This window comes from Pocillopora damicornis, chromosome 5, assembly GCF_964200805.1.
Source record: "Pocillopora damicornis chromosome 5, jaPocDami1.2, whole genome shotgun sequence".
Taxonomy (NCBI): Eukaryota; Metazoa; Cnidaria; class Anthozoa; order Scleractinia; family Pocilloporidae; genus Pocillopora; species Pocillopora damicornis.
In genome coordinates, this window is record NC_142674.1 from 304,526 (window position 1) to 324,538 (window position 20,013).

At 39.8% G+C, this 20,013-nt stretch overlaps 3 protein-coding genes across 5 annotated transcripts in view; 2 read left to right on the forward strand and 1 right to left on the reverse strand.

The window, feature by feature from the left end:
* LOC113684085 (uncharacterized) overlaps window positions 1–6,411 on the forward strand; it is an 8,522-nt gene extending 2,111 nt beyond the window's left edge. For both annotated transcript variants that reach the window (XM_089207652.1, XM_089207653.1), the window contains exons 4-9: window positions 532–708; window positions 1,353–1,503; window positions 1,696–1,904; window positions 2,342–2,579; window positions 3,011–3,291; window positions 4,864–6,411. In XM_089207652.1, coding sequence (XP_089063778.1) covers window positions 532–708; window positions 1,353–1,503; window positions 1,696–1,904; window positions 2,342–2,579; window positions 3,011–3,291; window positions 4,864–5,019 — 1,212 coding nt within the window. In that variant the 3' untranslated portion in view covers window positions 5,020–6,411. The remainder of the gene's footprint in view (window positions 1–531; window positions 709–1,352; window positions 1,504–1,695; window positions 1,905–2,341; window positions 2,580–3,010; window positions 3,292–4,863) is intronic.
* On the forward strand, window positions 6,015–12,536 carry LOC113684086 (uncharacterized). Its single transcript, XM_027201402.2, has 10 exons — window positions 6,015–6,067; window positions 6,975–7,209; window positions 7,900–8,115; window positions 8,317–8,493; window positions 8,810–8,975; window positions 9,666–9,880; window positions 10,312–10,531; window positions 11,059–11,318; window positions 11,807–11,984; window positions 12,307–12,536. The coding sequence occupies exons 1-9, from the start codon at window positions 6,015–6,017 to the stop codon at window positions 11,966–11,968; spliced, it is 1,704 nt and encodes a 567-aa protein (XP_027057203.2). The 3' UTR covers window positions 11,969–11,984; window positions 12,307–12,536.
* LOC113684081 (NFX1-type zinc finger-containing protein 1) overlaps window positions 12,117–20,013 on the reverse strand; it is a 26,614-nt gene continuing 18,717 nt past the window's right edge. For both annotated transcript variants that reach the window (XM_089207649.1, XM_089207648.1), the window contains 10 exons: window positions 19,786–19,934; window positions 19,192–19,303; window positions 18,065–18,366; window positions 17,451–17,657; window positions 17,041–17,127; window positions 16,271–16,441; window positions 15,758–15,829; window positions 15,201–15,249; window positions 14,213–14,293; window positions 12,117–13,717 (listed from right to left, as the gene is read on the reverse strand). In XM_089207649.1, the coding sequence (XP_089063775.1) occupies window positions 12,654–13,717; window positions 14,213–14,293; window positions 15,201–15,249; window positions 15,758–15,829; window positions 16,271–16,441; window positions 17,041–17,127; window positions 17,451–17,657; window positions 18,065–18,366; window positions 19,192–19,303; window positions 19,786–19,934 (2,294 nt within the window). In that variant the 3' untranslated portion in view covers window positions 12,117–12,653. The remainder of the gene's footprint in view (window positions 13,718–14,212; window positions 14,294–15,200; window positions 15,250–15,757; window positions 15,830–16,270; window positions 16,442–17,040; window positions 17,128–17,450; window positions 17,658–18,064; window positions 18,367–19,191; window positions 19,304–19,785; window positions 19,935–20,013) is intronic.

Sequence of the window (20,013 nt, forward strand, 5' to 3'; positions counted from 1 at the left end):
TTTCTTCTGATTGGCTGTTGTGACTATGTTAGTTTTGGTTTTACGACACAGGATCCAAATCCACCCAGAAGACCTCTAGTCTTTGGTGCGCAAGTAAAAAAAGGGTCAGAACATAATTTTAACCTCCCCCTAGAGAAAAAATTCTATCGATGTTTTTCACATGTTGTCAAGGTCATGGAGGCTAATTTTCATAAATGTAATAGAATAAATAGGAGACTACCCCTTTTATGAAAGACATCTTTAGGCCTCGTAACAAAGGTAATGCCTCTTCAAATTATCTTGAAACTTAAGGTATGCTCACCTCTTGTGCTACTTGAATGTCTTGGTGAAGAATGAGTGAGGATTTCAGCATGGGGGTTACCTTTACGATATGACATCACACCTTCCTCTGGGATTTCTAAAAACGACAGTGAGCTCAAGAAGGCTCTTGTTAGGAAATTAGGGATTCAGTGTCCTGACGGCTTTCTTGGTATTGGACGTAAGTCTGTTGCAATGCACCATTGGCAATTAACGGTTTTCTTTTCATTTAAGAATCTTGCAATCAAACGTTCACAGAGTGTTGAACCTCCAGCAAGGTTTGTTTACGTAGACACTGCTCAGCTGGAAGAAAACCACGAGTTTGAGCTGCAGAAGTTACAATCAGATCAAGTCCCCGGCTCTGGAAATAATTACTTCCAACTAAAGCTACTGGAACATCCTCAAGGAAAGGTCTGCCCGATTTTGCCCTGATCTTGTATGAAAAACGACTGTCCAACGCCAAGCTGACCTTAAATGAAGAAAATGATCCATGTATACAGACATATTGTGAATGTTACTGCTTAGACAATTAATCATTCAATCTCAGCAACACAGTTTAATTTACACCATTCACTACATATAAACATTACTAATTTCACACTATAAGTAGGTAACTGAAGGTTTCGACCTATCATATTGCAAGTTCGCCTTCCTACGTGTTCGCTGTAAACCTCCACATGAAAAAGAACTACAGCCCCAGAACAAGATGCTAACTACATAAATCCTCTATTTTAGTACTTGCTCTCATCACATTTTGTCTCGCCTTTGTCAAAACATTTCTAGAAACAGGCTTATGATGAAATTTTCTGAACCTCCTCGCCGAAAGTCGATCCAGCCGTTGCGTTTAAAACGGTTCCTTTAATTTGGGCAAAATTATATTTTGCATGCTTATTACTTCGAAGACTTAGTTTTCAATTAAGTCTTAACGTACAACGACTTTTAAACTGAGGGGAATCGACTACAACGTCCGAACAAAGTGACCCTCCCAAGCAATAAAACTAGCAACAACTAACAGTAATCACAAAAGACATCACACTCGTCTCGTTTCTTCACAGGAAACAGATGATTTTTCTGACACGGACAGTCTGAAAGAAAAGATCCGCGGAGTTTTAAGGCAAATTCACAAAGAGAATGAGGAAGGGGGTATGGTTAAGATAGACATGTGGAGTCATTTCGGCCACGCCTATATAACCAAGATTGATGAAGGTGAGAAGTGGGGAAAGAGGGGGAGGGACGACACCGTAGAAGAACAATAAGCGTATGAACGAAACATTTTTTAGAAGGTATCATCAATCTTATTCGAAGATTTACGAAAACGCCTGGTTCTGTTTCTTACATAAAAGTGTAATGTGGAGGTGATAAGCTAAGACTTTATTGCCTGTTTTTTCTGTACTGCAGGTGAAGAGGAAGATACTTTTACTCTGAAGGAGATCAAAGAAAGAATTGAATCCACGGATGACAAGAGCTGGAGGCCGTTCTTCAAGGAAGGCGTCGAGAGAATTGAAGTCGAGGCAATTGAGAAGGGCCTTGAATCTTACACAGCAACTGAAGATATCAGATATGACTTCACATTCTACACTCCTTCTTGCCGAGATATTCGTGTAAAGGTATTTTAAATCTGTAAATAGTGTAAATAAGGACATCCATTTGTATCGTAGGATTCTTTTCATCATCTGACGCTGAACTTGAATTGTCCATCCTCGAACAAAGACTTTTTACTTTTAGTCAAACACTTTCGTGTATCACCAAATAGGAAATGAAGAGGGGTATTCTCGTTTACATCTGCAAGGTTCAGTGAAAACGATACGGTCTTGAAGGAGTCCGGACAGTTTGTCCTTATTAGGGACGTTAAATGCATGATGTTAAAATCTCTTAAGTCATATTTTAGCCTCTTAATTAAAGGAATAAGTTTCCCATAGCTGAGGAACTGAGACACTGAAAAACTGTCTCTTGTTTTAGTCAGGCCTGTCTCCTTCACTGAATAAAGACTGATTGGAATTGGTTTTCAGTTTACCAAATTTTCTTGCTTCTCTCTTCCTGCCAGGCATGGCTGGTGGAGGAACATTCTGAGGACGAGGGTGCTACAGCTCCTTCGCTGATGTTCTCTCGCAGTGCTCCTATCCCCGTCAAAAACGTCTTGACTCGTGTGTTATCCGAAGACGAGGCCGGAAGTACATCGAACGAACCCTGTTTCCATATGTGCTCTCAGTTTCAGCAAAGAATGAGAGCAGATATTTTGATACCTTCCAAGGGATTTGACTGCCGTTTGTTGATACGAACATGTGAGTCTGTAAAGTATAACAAGAAGGACGTAACAAACAGCTTCTCACGGCTCTGAACGGCATTAACTTTTAATTGCTGATGGAAAACTTTCCGCGAATGACATTAAAAAAGGAAGGAAAAAAGCTAAAAGAGCGAAATATTGGATGATATTTGCCATTTGTTTTACCGACCAAAAAATAATTAATGAAAGCAGCTTACAGCACTGAGTAGCATTTTTTACTCCATGATTTATTCTTCTGAACCTCAGAAGAAAAAATCATGAAGTCAAAAACACCCGACTCTGTAAGGGACTAATTTTCACCGAGACTAATATTGAAAAAAAAAAATAACGGAAGAAACGAACTACGGGCTTCTGTCTAACATTGTCGCATAATGATAAATAAACCTCACATTGTCTCAGTTAAAAGCGTGTCCTTGTATTTTTGTTTAGGTCCAAATATTCCGCAGACACCAGAAGCTGAAGAAGAAGACAGAATTCTAGAAACTTACTTGATGAACATGAAAATTGATGAAGGTAAACTGAAGTTACCACCAAACTCGGAGCTTCCGGATGGGTTTGAACTTTTCTACCGACGTCGTAGTTTGAGAAGAACATACCAATGTCCAGCAACGGATGGAGAACAGTTTGCTTTGACTATTTGTAAAGACCAAGCTATAAACGTAAATACTGATCAACGTGATGAAGGGAGCTTCGACGAAACAGAAGTAAAGGTACGTATCACTACAATCAAGTTATTCATTCTCTCCGTTTTTGTTAGTTCTTTGACGTTGTTCGTGTTGTGATCCATGTCAATCGTCTGCAGTTGATACCGAACAGTCATTCCGTATGTCTGTAGATTAAAACGTCTGTAGAACGCTGATTCGGCCAGTCAGTCCGCTAGTCAGCCAGTGAAACAGTTAGTCCGTAAGCCAGTCCGCTGGTCAGCTAATTCGAAAGTTGGCCAGTCGGTCACTCAGTCTGTCTTTTAATCAGCTGCTCAGAAAATTACGGTCTGTCAACCGATGAGTCAGGCAGCGTGTCAGCTAGTCAATTATTGAGCAATATCAGTCAGTCAGTAAGCCAGCTTACCAGGCAGTCTACCAGCCAGTCTACCAGCCTGTTCGACAACCAGTCAGTCAGCCATCCGCCAGCCAGTCCAGCAGCCAGTCTGCCAGCCAGTCAGCTATCCAGTTTGCCAGCCAGTCCGCCAGCCAGTCCGCCAGCCAATCCAGCAGCTAGTCTGCCAGCTAGTCAGCTAGCCAGTCCGCTAACCAGTCCTCCAGCCAGTCATCTAGCCTTTCTGCCAAACACTCCGCCAGCCAGTCAGATATCTCATCTGCCAGCCAGTCAGCTAGCTATTCAGCTAGCCAGTCTACCAGCCGGTCCTCCAGCTAGTCAGCCAGCCAGTCCGCCAGCTAATCGGTCAGCCAATCTGCCTGCAAGTCTGCCAGCCTGTCCAGCAGCCGGTCAGCCAGTCAGTCAGCCAGCCAATCCACCAGCCAGTCAGCCAGTCAGCCAGCCAATCTGCCAGCCTGTCAGCTAGCTATTCGGCTAGCCAGTCTGCCAGCCAGTCCACCAACCAGTCCGCCAGCCAGTCTGCCAGCCAGTCCGCCAGCTAGTCCGCCAGCCGGTCCTCCGGCCAGTCTGCCAGCCAGTCAGCTAGCCAGTCCTCCAGCCAGTCAGCTAACCAGTCCTCCAGCCAGTCTGCCAGCCAGCCAGTCCGCCAGCCAGTCCGCCGGTCAGTGCACCAGCTAGTCAGTTAGCCAGCCCTCCAACCAGTCCGCCAGCCAGCTCACCAGCTAGTCCGCCAGCCAGCCCACTAGCCAATCCGTCAGCCAGTCCCTCAGGCAGTCCGCCAGCCAGTCTGCCAGCCAGTCCTCCAGCCAGTCAGCTAACCAGTCCTCCATCCAGTCAGTTAGCCAATCCGCTAGCCAGTCCGCCAGCCAATCCACCAGCCAGTCCACCAGCCAGTTCACCAGCCAGTCTGCCAGCCAGTCCGCCAGCCAGTCCGCTAGTCAGTCACTCAAATCTTCAGTCAGTCATTCAGACAGTCAATTTGGTATCATCATCAACTAAGCTGGTAATGTTAATTGGCCACCGTTAAGGGTTCAAAGCTGACGTTTCGAGTGTTAGTCCTTCGTTAGCCCTGACGAAAGGCTAACGCTTAAAATGTCAGCTTTGAAACCAGTTAGCTGTCCTACATTTTTAGTTCTTTGGTCATCTGTTTTGAGTCAATGGGAGTCTTACAGGCTTTAATTTCTTTTCCTAATTGTCTAATTTGTTTCGATTTCTTATGAAAAAAGACGGACATTCATCTGCATTGTAAAGAATGGGATGAAGCTTTTGATGAAGGAGCCTGGGAACCAGAGCAGATCGTTGCTAAGCTACCGTCGTTCCTAAATTTTCTGAGAAGAGTTCAGTCAGACGTGGCCCCACATGAAGAGGCTATTGGAGACTAAGTTTAGCCAAAAGCCAATGAAGAGCAGGATCAAATATATGACACGCATATAGATCAAGAACAATCTTTTTGGAAGCGCTTGTATTTTTTAAAATCAATTGCTTACAAGAATTACAAGTTTTTTTTTTAATTAATGTACTCTTACACATTTCGCATTTGCGAAAAACTATTGGCTTTGACCATAACATATTCACAGATGTCTTTCATTGTTTTATTCAAGAATAATTGTTCAAAACTTTAAGTCAACTTTGCATTGTTCATCGTCCATATTGTTATAATTGTTTTTCCTTTCTACGTCCATTAGTCAAGTAGTGAGAATCATACGGACAGTACACTGAAGAACCAGCAGTAATTGTTATGTACGATCCCTTGCTTAACAAACACTTTGTCATTCAACGGATCCATTTGTCAAGTTTATGACACTTTCCTTTTAAACTCTAATGGAAAGAGAAAAATACCTATGTATTTGATATTATGCACTTTGAGCCTTTTTCGCAATTCGCAACCTGTAACTTCGCGAGCAAATTCAGTACTGAGTCATCGAAAAAAACTCGCCACCAAAAGGTAAATGGATACTCTAGAGATTTTTTTTCTTGATGACTGTATGGTGATGGTGTGGATATTTATATAGTCTGCTACTGTTGATAAATGTTACTCTGAATTTGTATTTTTGAAAGATAAAAATTGGCTTTAAGAATGCTTTTCCCTCATCACAGTGACAACGCACCATGTATGTATATTCCTTATCATAGGAACATTTAGGCCCTTTTTTGTTATTTTGGTAGCAGCTATTGTACTTTCCTTTTTTCTTAACTCTCTCTTTTAAATCATTTGCTCGCATAATGTTTGACCGTTCTGTGCGGGAGGACTGGAGCCAAACTAATAAAGCGAAAGCGGAAGTACTTCCGGTTTAGGAATAATAGACATTCGAATATGGTGTAAGTTTCTAGTTTGCCAAGTTGTATTTGTCAGTACAAGAATAATTTTAATGACACCATGGAAAAAAGGAGTGACAACCGCAAGAAATCGACGAATGGCGGCAAACCGAGGTAAACCAAGTGAATTTCGAATTGTCGATTTAAATGGGCAAGGATTATTAATATTCACGAGTAGTGCTCGTCATAAGAATTTCACAGAGATTTCGTCAACCTTAATTCACATCAAGCGAGAAACATTAATTTTTTACAAAATTACCTTGTGAGGGAGTCGATGGGAGGCGCCTGTTATTCCAAGTTAAATTATAGTTTACTCTTAGTTTCGATTTATTTGGTTTGTCGTTCGAAGGAACGAATCGCACGAATTTTATTACACTTTATCCTGATATTAAACATTGGCAGGAACTTATTTCGTGTGATCAGTTAGTTAGGAATAATAAAAATAAATTCGCTCTCTAGACTTGAAGAAATTTTGTTAGCGATCTTAAGGTAAATTGCTAATGGGAGCGATGATAAGAATATTACAGAGCCTTATAGGCGATCAAGAAAATTTTATCGTGACCCCTTCCACGGCGATAAATAATTACCAGTTCCTTTAGGGTGACAGATACATTATTAATGACTTATTACTCAATATATCTCATGCTAACGTTTTGTTGTGTCCGCAATAAAGTTTCAATTACATATTCGCACATTTTTTTTGAAATGCCGTGTCTAATGTGACTTGTTTTTGCATTTCCTTATAATCTCTGTGTGATGGCAAGCTCCTCACCTTATTATGTAAATATCCTGGGTGAAACTAGGAGAGAGCGCCAAACACTAAGGGGTGCTCCAGGGGGAGGCTCGGAGTCGAGCCCCATCGAAGCCTGGACGTTTCTCCTCTTTATTTTGCAATTTTGAGAATTATTTCTTGTTTCTTTTTTTTCATTGTGTTATTTTTGATTAAGACATTATTTTTAGAGGGGTATTAGCAAATGACATGAGGATAAAAACATTTTCCCATGATGGCTCTTCTGAACAGAAATACAAGTAACGATCTTAAAAGGAGCACTCAGGAGGAAGGTTATGAATTTCTGCCAGTAGCTGAAAACCGCATTGGCTTCATAATCGGCAAGAAAGGAAGTACAATAAAACAAATACAAGAAATTTCAGGGGCGAAGATCAGTGATCAGTCACAAAGAGGTCGCAAAGGATTCACTATTCGTGGTAATGAGAGGCAAAGGGCCCGTGCAAAAGAGTTAATCAATGAGAAATTGGTAAGTAGCTACTAAAGGAAGTAAAACAATTTCTGTAGTCGTAAGTCCCTTAGATTTTCCTATTATCTGTTATCTGTATTCATTCTGATTGTCAGTTAGTCAGTTTATCATTCATTTGTTCAGTTAGTCAGACACACAGTCAGCCAGTCACTCAGTCAGTCAAACGCTTAGTCAATCAATCAATCAATCAGTCATTCAGTAAGTTAGTCATTCTGTCAGCCACTCAGCAATTCAATTATTCAGTCAGTCAGCAAGTCCGACAGTCTGTTATTCAGTCAGTCAATCAGACATTAAGCTAGTCATTAAGTCAGTATACAGTAGGTCATTTAGTCAAACGGTCGGTCAGTCAACAGTCAGTCATTCTGTCAGCTTGTCAGTCATTCAGTCGGCCAGTCTGTCAGTCATTCAGCCAGCCAATCAGTCAGTCACTAAGTAGGTCACTTGGTAATTACTTCTATCAGTCCCTCAGTCCGACATGAAGTCAGTCATGATCTCAGCCAGAGTCAGTCAATCAATTTGCTTGGTAGCCAATTAAATAGGCAGTCGTGATCATGCGTGGTTGTCAATTATCGCTGATTCTGTTTGTCTTCGTGTCTGTCTGTCCGCCTCTGTTTTTCTTGTATATCTGAGAATCTGCACTTCCTTCTCCCCGTAAACATTGTACATTCTTGCGAACTTTCGATTCCAAAGGAAACTCTATCAAGAAATCAAAGCGTCCCTGGTCGACCGATTGTGATTCCAAAAAAGTTTGAGAAACTAGTAAGAGGACCAGATGGAGACCATCTTCTACATGTTAGCACTATGACTGGAGCTGCAGTAAGTTCAATAGGACCCGATCATCGGCTGTATGTAAGTGGATCCAAGAGAAACACAAAGCATGCCGAGTATGTGATAAAAAGCAGAATGGTGAGTTTAACACTGACATTATTTCATGTCAAAGAAAATAAGATTTTGGATACCCTGCCAAATGTGAGATGTCTCTTTTATTTATAGCACAGTGGGGGGCTCTTTTTTTCAGTTAGGTCAACAATTTTCCTGCATTGATTGTAAACCCTAGTTCCATAGAAATCCATGGCAGATTAGTTTTTTTTTTTCGCTCTGTTTTAGGCCGCGGGAAGAGTCATGGCTAACAGAATTTGCGTCTTTATAGACGAGAAAAATCTCCCAGAAGATTGTGAATTACAGCTTGTCCCTGTTGAGGAAATGGAGCGCTTAATACTTTCAGCGGGAAGTTCATCACAGTATCGCTTGAAACCTTGTGAAGAATACGATATGGATGTACAGGTTTGTGCAAAAAGTGGCTAATGGTGAAAGGTGTTTATGGCTGAACACTTCGCAATAATTCTGTCTCAGTGCAGATATATCGTTGCCAAAAAAAAACCGTTCAGGGTTAAATAATAGACGCAGATAAGGTTAATGACCAAGCTAATTGACTGCTGATGCTTAGTTAGTTTTATTTTCAAGATTAAGGAGGTAATGAGCGTCGAGACTTTAGATATAATCCTAAGGCAAAGCAACTGGAAAAAACAAAAACAAAACAAAAACAATAACCCAACGGAAGAAATGCTTCCCTATCTGACAAGATCGCTTTTAATTATAGGGAGCTTATGCGCTCAATCAAGCTGTCGCAAAATATGATGCATCCATAAACGAAACAGTTTTAACATCCTTAAGGAAATTGAAAATGGAAATTGGGTCCGGAAATTTTCACAAAGCTGACCTATGGTGTCATTTCGGGAAAATCGTCATTCGGGAACCAGACGAAGGTAAGGCTTAAGTAATTTATAATTGATAGATGAGTAGATTACTGGGATGTAAAACACAGGTACCTTTACCTTTGACAGCCTATCGTCCATTGACACAAGTATCCTCCATCACAGTTTAGTGTTTAGCATACATTAGTTATCGTCCTATCACAAATTCCTTATTCTGATTGGCTATTGTACTCGCTAGATAAAGGGGGTAAGTTTCTAAAGAAGCTCTGGTTTTGCGTCGGAGGGGGGGGGGGTTGGAAGGTATTTAAAGAGAACTTGGTTTTATTAACTGGGTTGATAACATAAATTGGGTCACAATAAAGGGTTTCTAAAGATGACGTTTCGAGTGTAAACCTTTCGTTACTCGCTATCTTTTCCGGGATGGTGAGTAACGTGAGTTACCTAACATTGTATGGTTGTTATCAAAATAAAATAAAAACTTGTGCCTGTCTTGTTGTTAAGTTTTGGGTAATTAGTAGATTTATGCTGAAGGAAATTAGATTATTCGCTTTCAATTTCTATGCGAGATAGTTTCTTCGAGCTTCACCCTTACTAACTATCACGGGATAGAAATCGCGGGCGAAAAATCTTGTCGATGATTGGTTAATTTTAAAGGAATTGGGCCTGGTCTGCATAGCTAAAAAAGACACTATTTTGACAATGTGAGCCATCAAGTAATTATAAAACTACATGTGTCAACAGCCGACCTCGAGGAGAGGTGGAGCATTGCTGATTCACTCAACAAGCTTCAAAGAACAGAACAGAAAAAAAACGAATGGCTTGTTGCATTTAAAGAGGGCGTGAACCTTGCTGACAAAGTGGTGAGCGATACATTTGGTGATCAGATAGGGGAGGACTTCATGGCAAGATATGACTTGACGTTTTTGTCCCCGAAAAGCCAAGCAATGCGATGTAAGGCAAGTTTATTACTTTCAACATTTTAAATGACATGAACCAGTTTCCGTTTCGAAGTCATATACACATTCACGTACAAGAGATAAAGTGTACCCATAATGCAATGTAGTTTCCCTTAATGAATGCTTGTCCATAATACATGTATACAAGAACAGAGGCATAATAAAAATGCAAAAATAATGATAGGATAGCTAAATGGGGATTACTGAGCATATCAACTTCCTTCTTATATAGGTTCAGAACAGTTCAGGAAAACACGCTTTCGAAACTGATAGATGTTGAGTTTTATTGATTCAAAACTTTCTCATTCACCATTTTTTGTTATGTTGGACATCTACAATACCTTATATGTATTAAGAAAATTTGCGTTCTCTCGATTATTCATGTTTGACTTTTTTTAATTTTTAAGTAGCCTTTTCTCATGACAACTTAGGTATGGGTAGCAAATAAAGATGTGGGAAAGAAACTTGAAGAAATACCGATTCCTTTCCATGACCTGAAAAATGTTGTTGAAGAACTGCGGTTTGAGGATGAGTCCACAAGGGCGAGGTGTCGAGGGTGGCTGGTTTTACAGTCCAAGAAATTTCTCCAGGTTAACATCATTTTTCCAAGTTCAGACGTTGATTGCAGGATAAGCTTGCGTGCACTTACGGGTGAGTCTACGAAAGGTCATATCTCTAGTGGTCTGCGTGTGTCATATCACATATGCATTACTTAGTGAACGAGTCATTCAGTGACTGAACAATGGACTGACCTCCTGACTACTGACCTGCCTACCCCACTGACGTAGCACCACAGTTACTTTGGAAACTCACCCCCTTTGATTTACCGACTGACTGAGCGGGCAAAACGAGAAAGTGAGTGAGTAAGAGGTGAATTGATATTTCCCTCCCTTGTTGCAAATGTGATAAGTATGAAATTATTCCTATGTTAATATTTTGGTCGATTTTTTGGGTCAACAGTCCAGTTTCATTTGCAAGAGCCAAGTTTCTGCTGGAATAAATTTTGGCCACGCAAGATGGCCTCTTTATAGCCTAAAACTCACGCAAAACATACTTTAAATCCTGAAACTATTAGCAAAGTGGGAAAGTTGATTAAATAATGGGCCAGTGAGTGAGTTTATGAATGCGAAACCAACATAAATACTAATGTTTGATCTAACGGCTTTTTTTTTCCTCAGATGATTTAGTTGCTAACAACAGCCTTGTACGCGAGAAAGAAGCGACACACCTCATATCAAATTATCTTTCTAAGTTGACATTCTCCGATGCCGACGGGTTACGCCTTCCAGAAGACGAGAAATTACCCCAGGGATTTAACTTTACTCATCGGAGATGTTCCCACCGGACTCTGTTCACCCCCCGGCCTGGATTTACCATGATTGTCTCTGATGAAAGATCCTGGTGCAGTGATCTCAGAGATGAGGAAAACAGAGTGACGGTAGGAAATTTGTCGTTAACAACACCATGATATTACGACTTATTTTAGTGCAAATTTAGCGTTTTATCTCGAATGGTGCAATCTGGATGGTTGCGCTTCCCGTTATTTATATCCACGATAGTCATAGAGCACAGGGGGTGACCCAACAATGTACAGTTCCTAACAAAGTACAATAAAAGAAAGAGCCTGTCTAGATGTTACGTTTTCAACGAGTAGTAGATTTATAGTGAAAGGATTAAATTACTTGCTTTCGATTTCTGCCCTCACTCGATATCACGTGAAAGAAATCGAGAGCGAATAATCTAATCGTTAAAAAGAAAAATTTTTTTCCTCACCAATTTACCCGAATTTATTTAAAAATATCGTATCAATTAGTTTGAATCGTTGTCAGCTTTAATAGTGGTGTCGTTAATTAGGAGGTTCATTTATTTTTGAACTAGCTTCTCTTTTTCCCCTATTCACTTCTTTTTAATCATTCATTCCCTTAGACGGATATTCACCTTCATTGTGAAAAATGGGATCAGCTCCTCAACGAAGAAGACTGGGAACCAGAAATGATCTGTGCCGAGTTGCCCGAGTTTCTTCAGTTCGTTCGTCAAGTTCAAGAATTTATTTCTTGTAACGGCAACAAAACAGCTGATCAAGAATGAAGGCGGATAATACGCGGTCGGTAAATTTAATATAACTTAATTAAAATTGTTGGTTATATTCATAGCACTCAAAAATTTTTTAACTTTAAGTTAAAATGACTGTTATGCTATAAAATAAAAATATGCAGACAATAAGCTTCAGTCTAAATTTGTGTAAACGACGTGTATTCAATTTATTTACACTAAAAATGATATCGGACAATTCTTTGACAATTTCACGAATATCACTCTGTGTAAAGGATTAATTACGTGAGCCTTCATAGGACCATCGAACTATCACCTTTTTAAGAAAAATACGAACGCACTCGTTCTAAATGACCCTACCGTTCTTATTTCAGAAAACGTAATGGAAGTTTTGGTATCTGCAAAAGAAACAGCACAATCTATAGAATGACAAGATGTATTCCTCTAAAGTGGTTTACAGAGAAGCAATATCTATTATGGCTCGTTCACTATGTCCCAATCAGTGGAAAACAGTAGTTTACAAGAGCAAACTGCGATTGAGATTCAAACTAGAACTCACTAGGAGAAAAACTCCGTAGAAATTGCTTCATTCATACAATAAAAATTAAAAGTTTTACTCGTATTACATACTAAGAATGCTAGATGCACTATAGCTAGCTTTTGTTCCTAAAACCGTTCCTTTCAATCATTATCCAAGGTAGCTACGTATCTGGTTCTCTATTTAGTCTGTGGGATGCCCTTTGACGTCAACCTCCGGCCCAGTCTCTTCAAAAGGCCCTTTCCCCGCGGTCATGGTCTCTTGAGTCGGTAAGGCTTCCTCTGGGCTACCTTTGCTTTCTGTCTCACGTCTGGTGCTTGTTTTGAGCGGTTTTTCGTCAGAGCACTCGTCATCTTCAAGAGGTCTTAAGTCTTCGCCTTCTTCTTTCAGTTTAGATAACCCCTGGGTTTTCTGAACAATATGTTCAGGGCTCTGGTCTTCTGTTTCCACACCAGATTGGTTTATCGTTTCTTCAGCGAGGGTTTCCTTCATGAGTTCTTTGAAGTCACCTTCTTGGTAAACATGCCTGACAGGGTGACCCCTTGACTCGTCCTCCTTCTTTGGAGTTTCTTCACTTTCCTTCACAGCTGTTTCTTCCGAACGTTTCTCGTCTGCTAACTCTTGGATTGGCTTTTCTTTCATGATCTTCTCTTTGCTTGAACCAGGAGATAATTTCTCTGCTTCCGGTGACTCTTGTGTAGGTCTTCTCGCCTCTTTACCTGACGAATCAGAGGTGGCGTTCTTTGATTCTTGTACCGGCCTTTCCTTCATATTTTTAAACTCGACAGATTCGGGAGATTTTTGCGCCTCTGGCGTTTCTTGCGTAGGTCTCCTAGCATCCTTATCAGACGGCAAGGATTCATTACCAGCAACAGGAGGATTAATATTGCCTGTGCTTTTTCTAGGAATACCTGATTCTTGTTTCGGTCGGTCTTTCATGTTTTCCATCTCACTTAGGGAAGCATGCTCTGCAGCAGGTGTCTCTTGGACGGGCAATCTTGCATCTTTATCAGACTCCACCCCTGGTATCTCATTTGACCTGGAATATACGACTACTGACTCATCATGTCCATTTCCTAGTAGCGGCACACCATTTGAATCAGCACCCATGTCACTTCTTTCCATAAGCGGTGGTGAAAACCCCGGCGAAGGTGAGGGTGACTTTGGATCATGAACTGGGGTTTTTCCAGAAGATGGAGGTGGAATTTCTAAACGCCGTGGGGTTGTTGTCCCCGAAGGCCAATTTTCTAGGAAAACAAAAAAAAAAAAAAAAGAAAAAAAAAAGTGACGTCACGTATAAGCAGCGAATGAGTATACTAATAGTCGTTCGCCCTTGCGTCTGTTTTGCAGCATTTAAAACCTCAATGATGTAAGTCTTAACCTTTTTACTCCCAAGATCTCATTAGTTATTCTCCTTACTGTCTGCCATATAGTTCTTGTGATGTTAGTTTGGAGAATTTGGTATTGGATCAACTTATAATCTCTTAATTGATATTTTTCTTTATTCGCACCACTTCATTGTATTGATATTGTGAGGAGAAATTCTCTCTTGGTTACTCATGGGAGTTGAAGGGTTAAACTACTGAAGACGAGTTGTTCTTATATTGTACTTAGTTGGATACAAATTTTCCAAAGAGATAGGTTTTTTTTAACCTTTACACCTGTTTGCGGAACAATAAAATGACATTCTATGTAGAAGTTACAAATGAATCAGCTCTGGGAGTTTAAGGTTTATCACCAACCTCGACCAACATTAATTGTATTTACGGAGCCGTCTCCTCCCGAAACAATTACGTGTTGAGCGTGGATAGTTATGTTGCTGCCTGCAGAATAAAAAGTTAAAAAAAAAACAAAATGACGTCCAAAAGCGAAAATATCATTCAGAACTCGAGGTTATTTCTCACTTTTACTCCACTTAAGATCTAATCCCTTTGATAAAATTTATGAATAAAAGTTTGGTCGTTGGACAATTAAATTAATTAAAAAAAGAAAAAAAGAGAGAAAACACAGAAATCAGACAACAAAATGAAAAAAAATGCAGAGGTGCTGGGATGTCTGCCCTGCCAAGATCAAGGCAAATTTTATAACATAGCGCGCGTATCATTTCTAATTCCTACTAAACCACCTTGGCCTATATCTCTCTGCAGCGAACAAGACATAAAATGTGCAGTTGCATTTTGCTGAAAAGTTCTTGTGTAGGTTAGGCGCGAGTTCCTGTGCCTCAATTCTCCGACAGGCAATGGAAGAACTAACAAAAAAATTATCACTGGCACACCTGAGTCTTCTTTCTGTAATCAAACCACCTCTACATGTCTTTCATTTTAATCAGCCTCAAGTTTCAACCACAATATGTATATTTTGAGTTTGCTGGCCTTCACTTTCATTCCCTAATTTAAAGAAGGGTGTTTTCCATGGACAACTTGTTCTAAGAAGCGAGTTTTCACTTACAATTTGAGATACACAAGATGACCCAATCTCGCTCAAACGAGACCACTGTATCCGCTATTATAAAAGAATAGGCTCATGCTTTTAGCTGTGCGTATGTCGAGGGCTGGACGCACTTGGAAAGTTCGCAGAGCACTCAAGAAGCTAGAATTGTTCGGTTGCGCCTGGAGCAACTGTTACACTCCTATCTACAACTCGATATACGCCTGCCTGCTAGGCACTGACCAATTCTTAATTACAGTGAAAAAAGTGTCGTGAATATAAAAGCAGTGGTTCCCCTCTTACCTCTGTTTTCATCTTTCGTTGGTGGGCTTCCGTGATACTCATCCCCTCTCTGGTTCAGTCAAGTAAAAATAAATAGCAGTGATTTTAGGACCATCATGACATTGAAAGTGAACATTAAGCTAAATATAGTAGTTTCTCAGGGAAAACAGCAAAGAATAGATCAAGGAAAAACAAGGATGATGAGTACGCACATTAACAGCTTTAAAAATCAAGGTTAACTCTTATAAGAAAAGGTGGTTACCTCTCCATAAAGTATAGAATTTTAATGGGGATATTACCCATAATTCTACAATTTATTATTGTATATATTATTGTATATTACGACAGAATAGCCTCGTATAGGGGAGCCGTAATAATAAAGTGTATTGTATTGTGTATTGTATATTGTATACCCGGTCTAGGTCCAAGAGATAATTTTCTCCTTTACCAACACGACCAATAACAGTAAACTACTTTTCATGCGAGTTTTAATGAAAAATTGATATCATCAAAAAGGAGAAGTAGGGTGCAACCAAAGCCACACGCTTGTGGTAAGATTAAAAAATTGTCCTACTTACGAAATCTCCACTTAGGCAAAACGGGAATGCTTCACCTAGTAGTTTCTTCTTCCGCATAAAATCACAAATAACCTAAAGAAGGTAAAGAACCCCACTAAGAGAGACAACCAATAACTTTTTGAAAATCTGTCTGTTCCACAAAGTGCTTCCAATACAAACGTTGCCAATAATAGTTAACTCGCTCAAAATGTCGCAGAATTACCTGCAGTAATACACAGTTAATAGTAATACTTTAAAAACACCTTCTCATATTTTGATATGACAGTGAGCTTAAACTAATTTTCATTTTTTGTTTTTTTTCATTTTTTGTTTCAACGGTCTCCAGGTAGATTTACTAGAGAATCAAAACGAAACAATTCTTCACCACTAAACTGAATATCCACTTTAACTCCAAAAGTTTGAAAGTACAACGTTTAGCAGATTACCTGGAGGTTTTGTTAATTAAATAAATGTTATGACCATTATACCATGTTTATTGGACCCAGATCCCACACGGAAGCAGGAAACGCCTACCTTCCAACCGTTCTTAGAATGCTTTGCCAGGTGCAATTGATTCCCAAATAAGTAGAGACCACAACGTGCTCGTGAAATTGCCACACACAAGCGATTCATTGATGATAAGTAGCCTATCTTCTTGCCATTACTTCGAACCAAAGATATGAGAATTATATCATTCTCTTGCCCCTGGTCAGTAAAAGAAAACATGAACAGTTTATTCAACTCACTCCAAATCACGTGAAATTATTTGTCTTGGGGTTCAGTTTTAAGAGTCGGGTCGCTCATCAAGTCTGGACATCATTCCAGTTACATAACATGACACGACGCTGAGGATTGCTATTTCTACCGGAAACGATGTCTGTCAATCGCAGGTTACCCCGATGCAATCCGTCGGTCGGTCAGTCAGTCAGAGTGTTGGTCATTCAATCTATCGGCTGATCATTCAGTCATTTACCCATTTAGTCGGTGTGTAGGTCATTCAGTCTGTCGACTGGTCAGTCAGTCATTTACACAGTCAGTCAATCAGTGTGTAAGTCAAGCAGTCAGTCAGTTAGTCAGTCGGGCAGTCAGTCTGTTTTAAGAACACAGATATTGAAGCAGTATCGTGTAAAATAAAGGTCAATCATGCTTGAACTTAATTTACCGTAGCATGTGAGATGTAAGAACATCGGCTTCAGATGATATTGTGTCAAAATATGAAATGACAAATAAATTAGTGAATAATCCATAGACCAATTGGCATAAAATATCGCAAGGTTTTCGGCAGACATGTTTACTTTGCTCACCTGGAAACCATCGATTGTGGTAACCTTGATATCTGAAAGTAGGGCGAATTTATCTGCCTGTTTGAAAAGCTTCATTATTTCGGCGACCTGAACCGTGAATGGAAACGAATCAGTCAACAATTTTTGGTGTTGGCTTTAGGGCTAATCGATAAAGCACACCAATAAAGTAATTATTAAGTAGAATATCGGCGTTTTCCATGGAAAATTGGTTCTCTAAGAGAAGCGACAGTACGTCTTACAGAAGCAGCAAAGTCAAAATTAAATACGTCCTTTTTTTCAGAATAGTTCATCCTAAAGAGAATTGTCTCTATTTAACTTTGAAGGAATTAAAGGACGAGGAAAATTAAAGGAAAAGTTAAAAAAAAAAAAAAAGAAACCATTAATACACAAAATTAAAAATTTTGACTGACCTGTCCTCGATATGAACAAAGAACTGTAATCTTTGATGGTGGGACTCCCCCCTTCTCACAAAATGTTTTCGCAACTTCAGTTATTTTTTCAGCCTCTACTACATTTCTCATGCTGTGGAAATTCTTCGATTCATCTTCGGGGGATATATGAGTCCAGAAATACATGCTAGACGAGACACAGGGTGGTAGAAGGTTGCTTTTTACACGCTAAAAGCAGAGAAAATTAAGAAGAGGATTTTAAATTTAAATATTTCGCGACTTTTAAGGGTTGAACAATAGCCTGCAGAGTAAGTGCTCGATCCCGCGAGTGACTGACACGCGCGAACGAGACTTCACACGTGCATCAGGAAGAAGCTCCCTCTCTTACTTTCTTCAACTCCCCTGCTTCATATTTCATTGTGTGATAACTTTGTTTTTTCTCATCACCTGATGGCAGGGTTAAGTATCAGTTATAAAAGGAGACCTTATGCATTGATCGTATGAGGGTGTTGAGGGGGTAAACGAAAGTATTTATGACAATAGTGCATAATTTCATAGAATATTTTATTGTAGAATCTTCTGAGAGGCTATTGTTATTCTCTAAATAACCAGGAGTGGTCAAATCAGATCGTTACCTCGTCTTTTGTCTGTAGATTGTCATAAATCTTGAGCTCTCGGAGCAGGTCGACAATCTCATCTCTCATTCTGCACTGAAATCCTAGCTGTATGTATGGCAGCTTGCAGTTGATAAGCCTCTCGAAAAGGGAGAGATCAAGATTATGTTTTTTGAGTCGGTGGAAATTTACCACTGGCCTTAGTTGTTTATGATCACCGATCATAATGAGGTGTTGTACAGAGGGCGGAATGACAGCTACAAGCTGTGCTTCAAGGATTTCGGCAGCTTCCTCCACTATCATGACAGACGGTTTAATGTCAGCTGTGTATAAAATTGTAAGTGATAAGACGTTAGATAAAGCGCGCCCCTGTAATATTCTGTTAGTACCCGTGCAACTTAAACGCACGGTCCCGTCATGCAAGAGGCGCTTGGAGAGAGTTTAGCATGACGAGCCATAACGACGGCTACGAGAGGGCAGGGCAAAAAGAAAAGAAAGTAAGTCAACAATTTGAAAAGAAAGAAATAGTAAACGAGAAAACTAAAATGAATGAATGAATGAATGAATGAAAGAAAAGCAAGCAGACAGGAACGTGGTGAGGGAGTAAGTAAAGGAGGAATGAAGTAACAAAGAAGTCTATTTCGAGGACGTTTATGGCCAAAATGTTGCTTTCTGTGAGAGAACCAATCAACTTTATTTATTTGCTTTTGACCGCGATTAAAGAAACAACCAGAATTTATGCATGACAAGACAACCTACAACGTTTTGGAAATCTATCTGTTCCACAAAGTGCTTTCACTACAAACGTTGCTAAAAAAAAAACCAACTCGCTCAAAATTTCGCAGTATTACCTACGGTAATACTCAGTTAAGAGTATTAACTTAAAATCACCTTCTCACATTTCGATATGACAGTGAGCTTAAACTAATTTTCAATTTTCGCTGTTTCATTTTTGTTTCAACGATTAAAGAACCACTCAGAATTTACACATAACAAACAGACAACAACAACAAAGAGACCAACCACCCGCGGGCGATCATAAAGCGCCAATCAGATCCACGAGTCTTTTTTTCAAAAGACCCCGGAAAGCAAGCCAACCCAAATTCACTGAGCCATGATCAACTTTATGTAGCAATAACAGTTCTTACCCAACAAATTTGCCCTCATAGTCGCTCCAGTCACTGTCATTCCAATAACGTGACATTTTTTCATCACTTCAGTGTCATGTTGATTTTTCAGTTCTTTGAGTTGATGATGTCTCTGTTAGGTAACAAGAATACTCTTTTGGTTAGCTACCTCGTACCCTGTATTTAAAGCATGACAGTTTCGCCCATACTTGCTTAGTGACAATCACAAAAAATACTACAATTCTGCTCTCGTCGTAACAGGCTGCCTCATCTAAGGAGCAGTCATTAATTATCACCTGACCTGTTTTTTTTTTTTTTTTTTTTTTTTTTTTTTAGGGGCGGCGGAGAGGGAAAGAGGGTTTGGAGGACTTTGGTTGTCACAATAAAATTTACCTGATCCCCTTTAAGGTTCTTTAATATTCTTATGGCACACCCCCCCCCCCCCCCTCATTGGGAGTTAACGTTCCGTAGTCCCCAACGTTCCATACGTGTTTTCACGTATGTAACAACAATATAATAATCCTTACTAATCTGTTCCCCCTGTAAATTTTGCGATCCTAAAAAATCCTCCATCTCCTCCCTTGCGATAGCAGGGTCCCTAACTCATCTTTTTACCTCTGTGTACAACCTGCTCACTTCAAGGAACTCAGAACAGGCTTTCTTGTAGAACTTGCTTTGCAAAACATACACAAGCTGGACTCTTTCCTCTTTCTCAAGATCCCACACTTTGACGTCATCCAAGAGATTTATATAAGGTATCACCTCTGATTAAAAAAAAAAGGTAAATTGCAGTTTTACTTGAATAGTTACGAAATGCTTCATGTCTTAAATACGAGGCAATAA

Coding starts and splice junctions, on each gene's coding strand:
- LOC113684086 (XM_027201402.2), top strand. CDS start 6,015: ATGGAAAAAAGGAGTGACAACCGCAAGAAATCGACGAATGGCGGCAAA. Junction 6,068..6,974: donor ACGAATGGCGGCAAACCGAG/GTAAACCAAGTG, acceptor TCTTCTGAACAG/AAATACAAGTAACGATCTTA. Junction 8,494..8,809: donor AATACGATATGGATGTACAG/GTTTGTGCAAAA, acceptor TTTTAATTATAG/GGAGCTTATGCGCTCAATCA.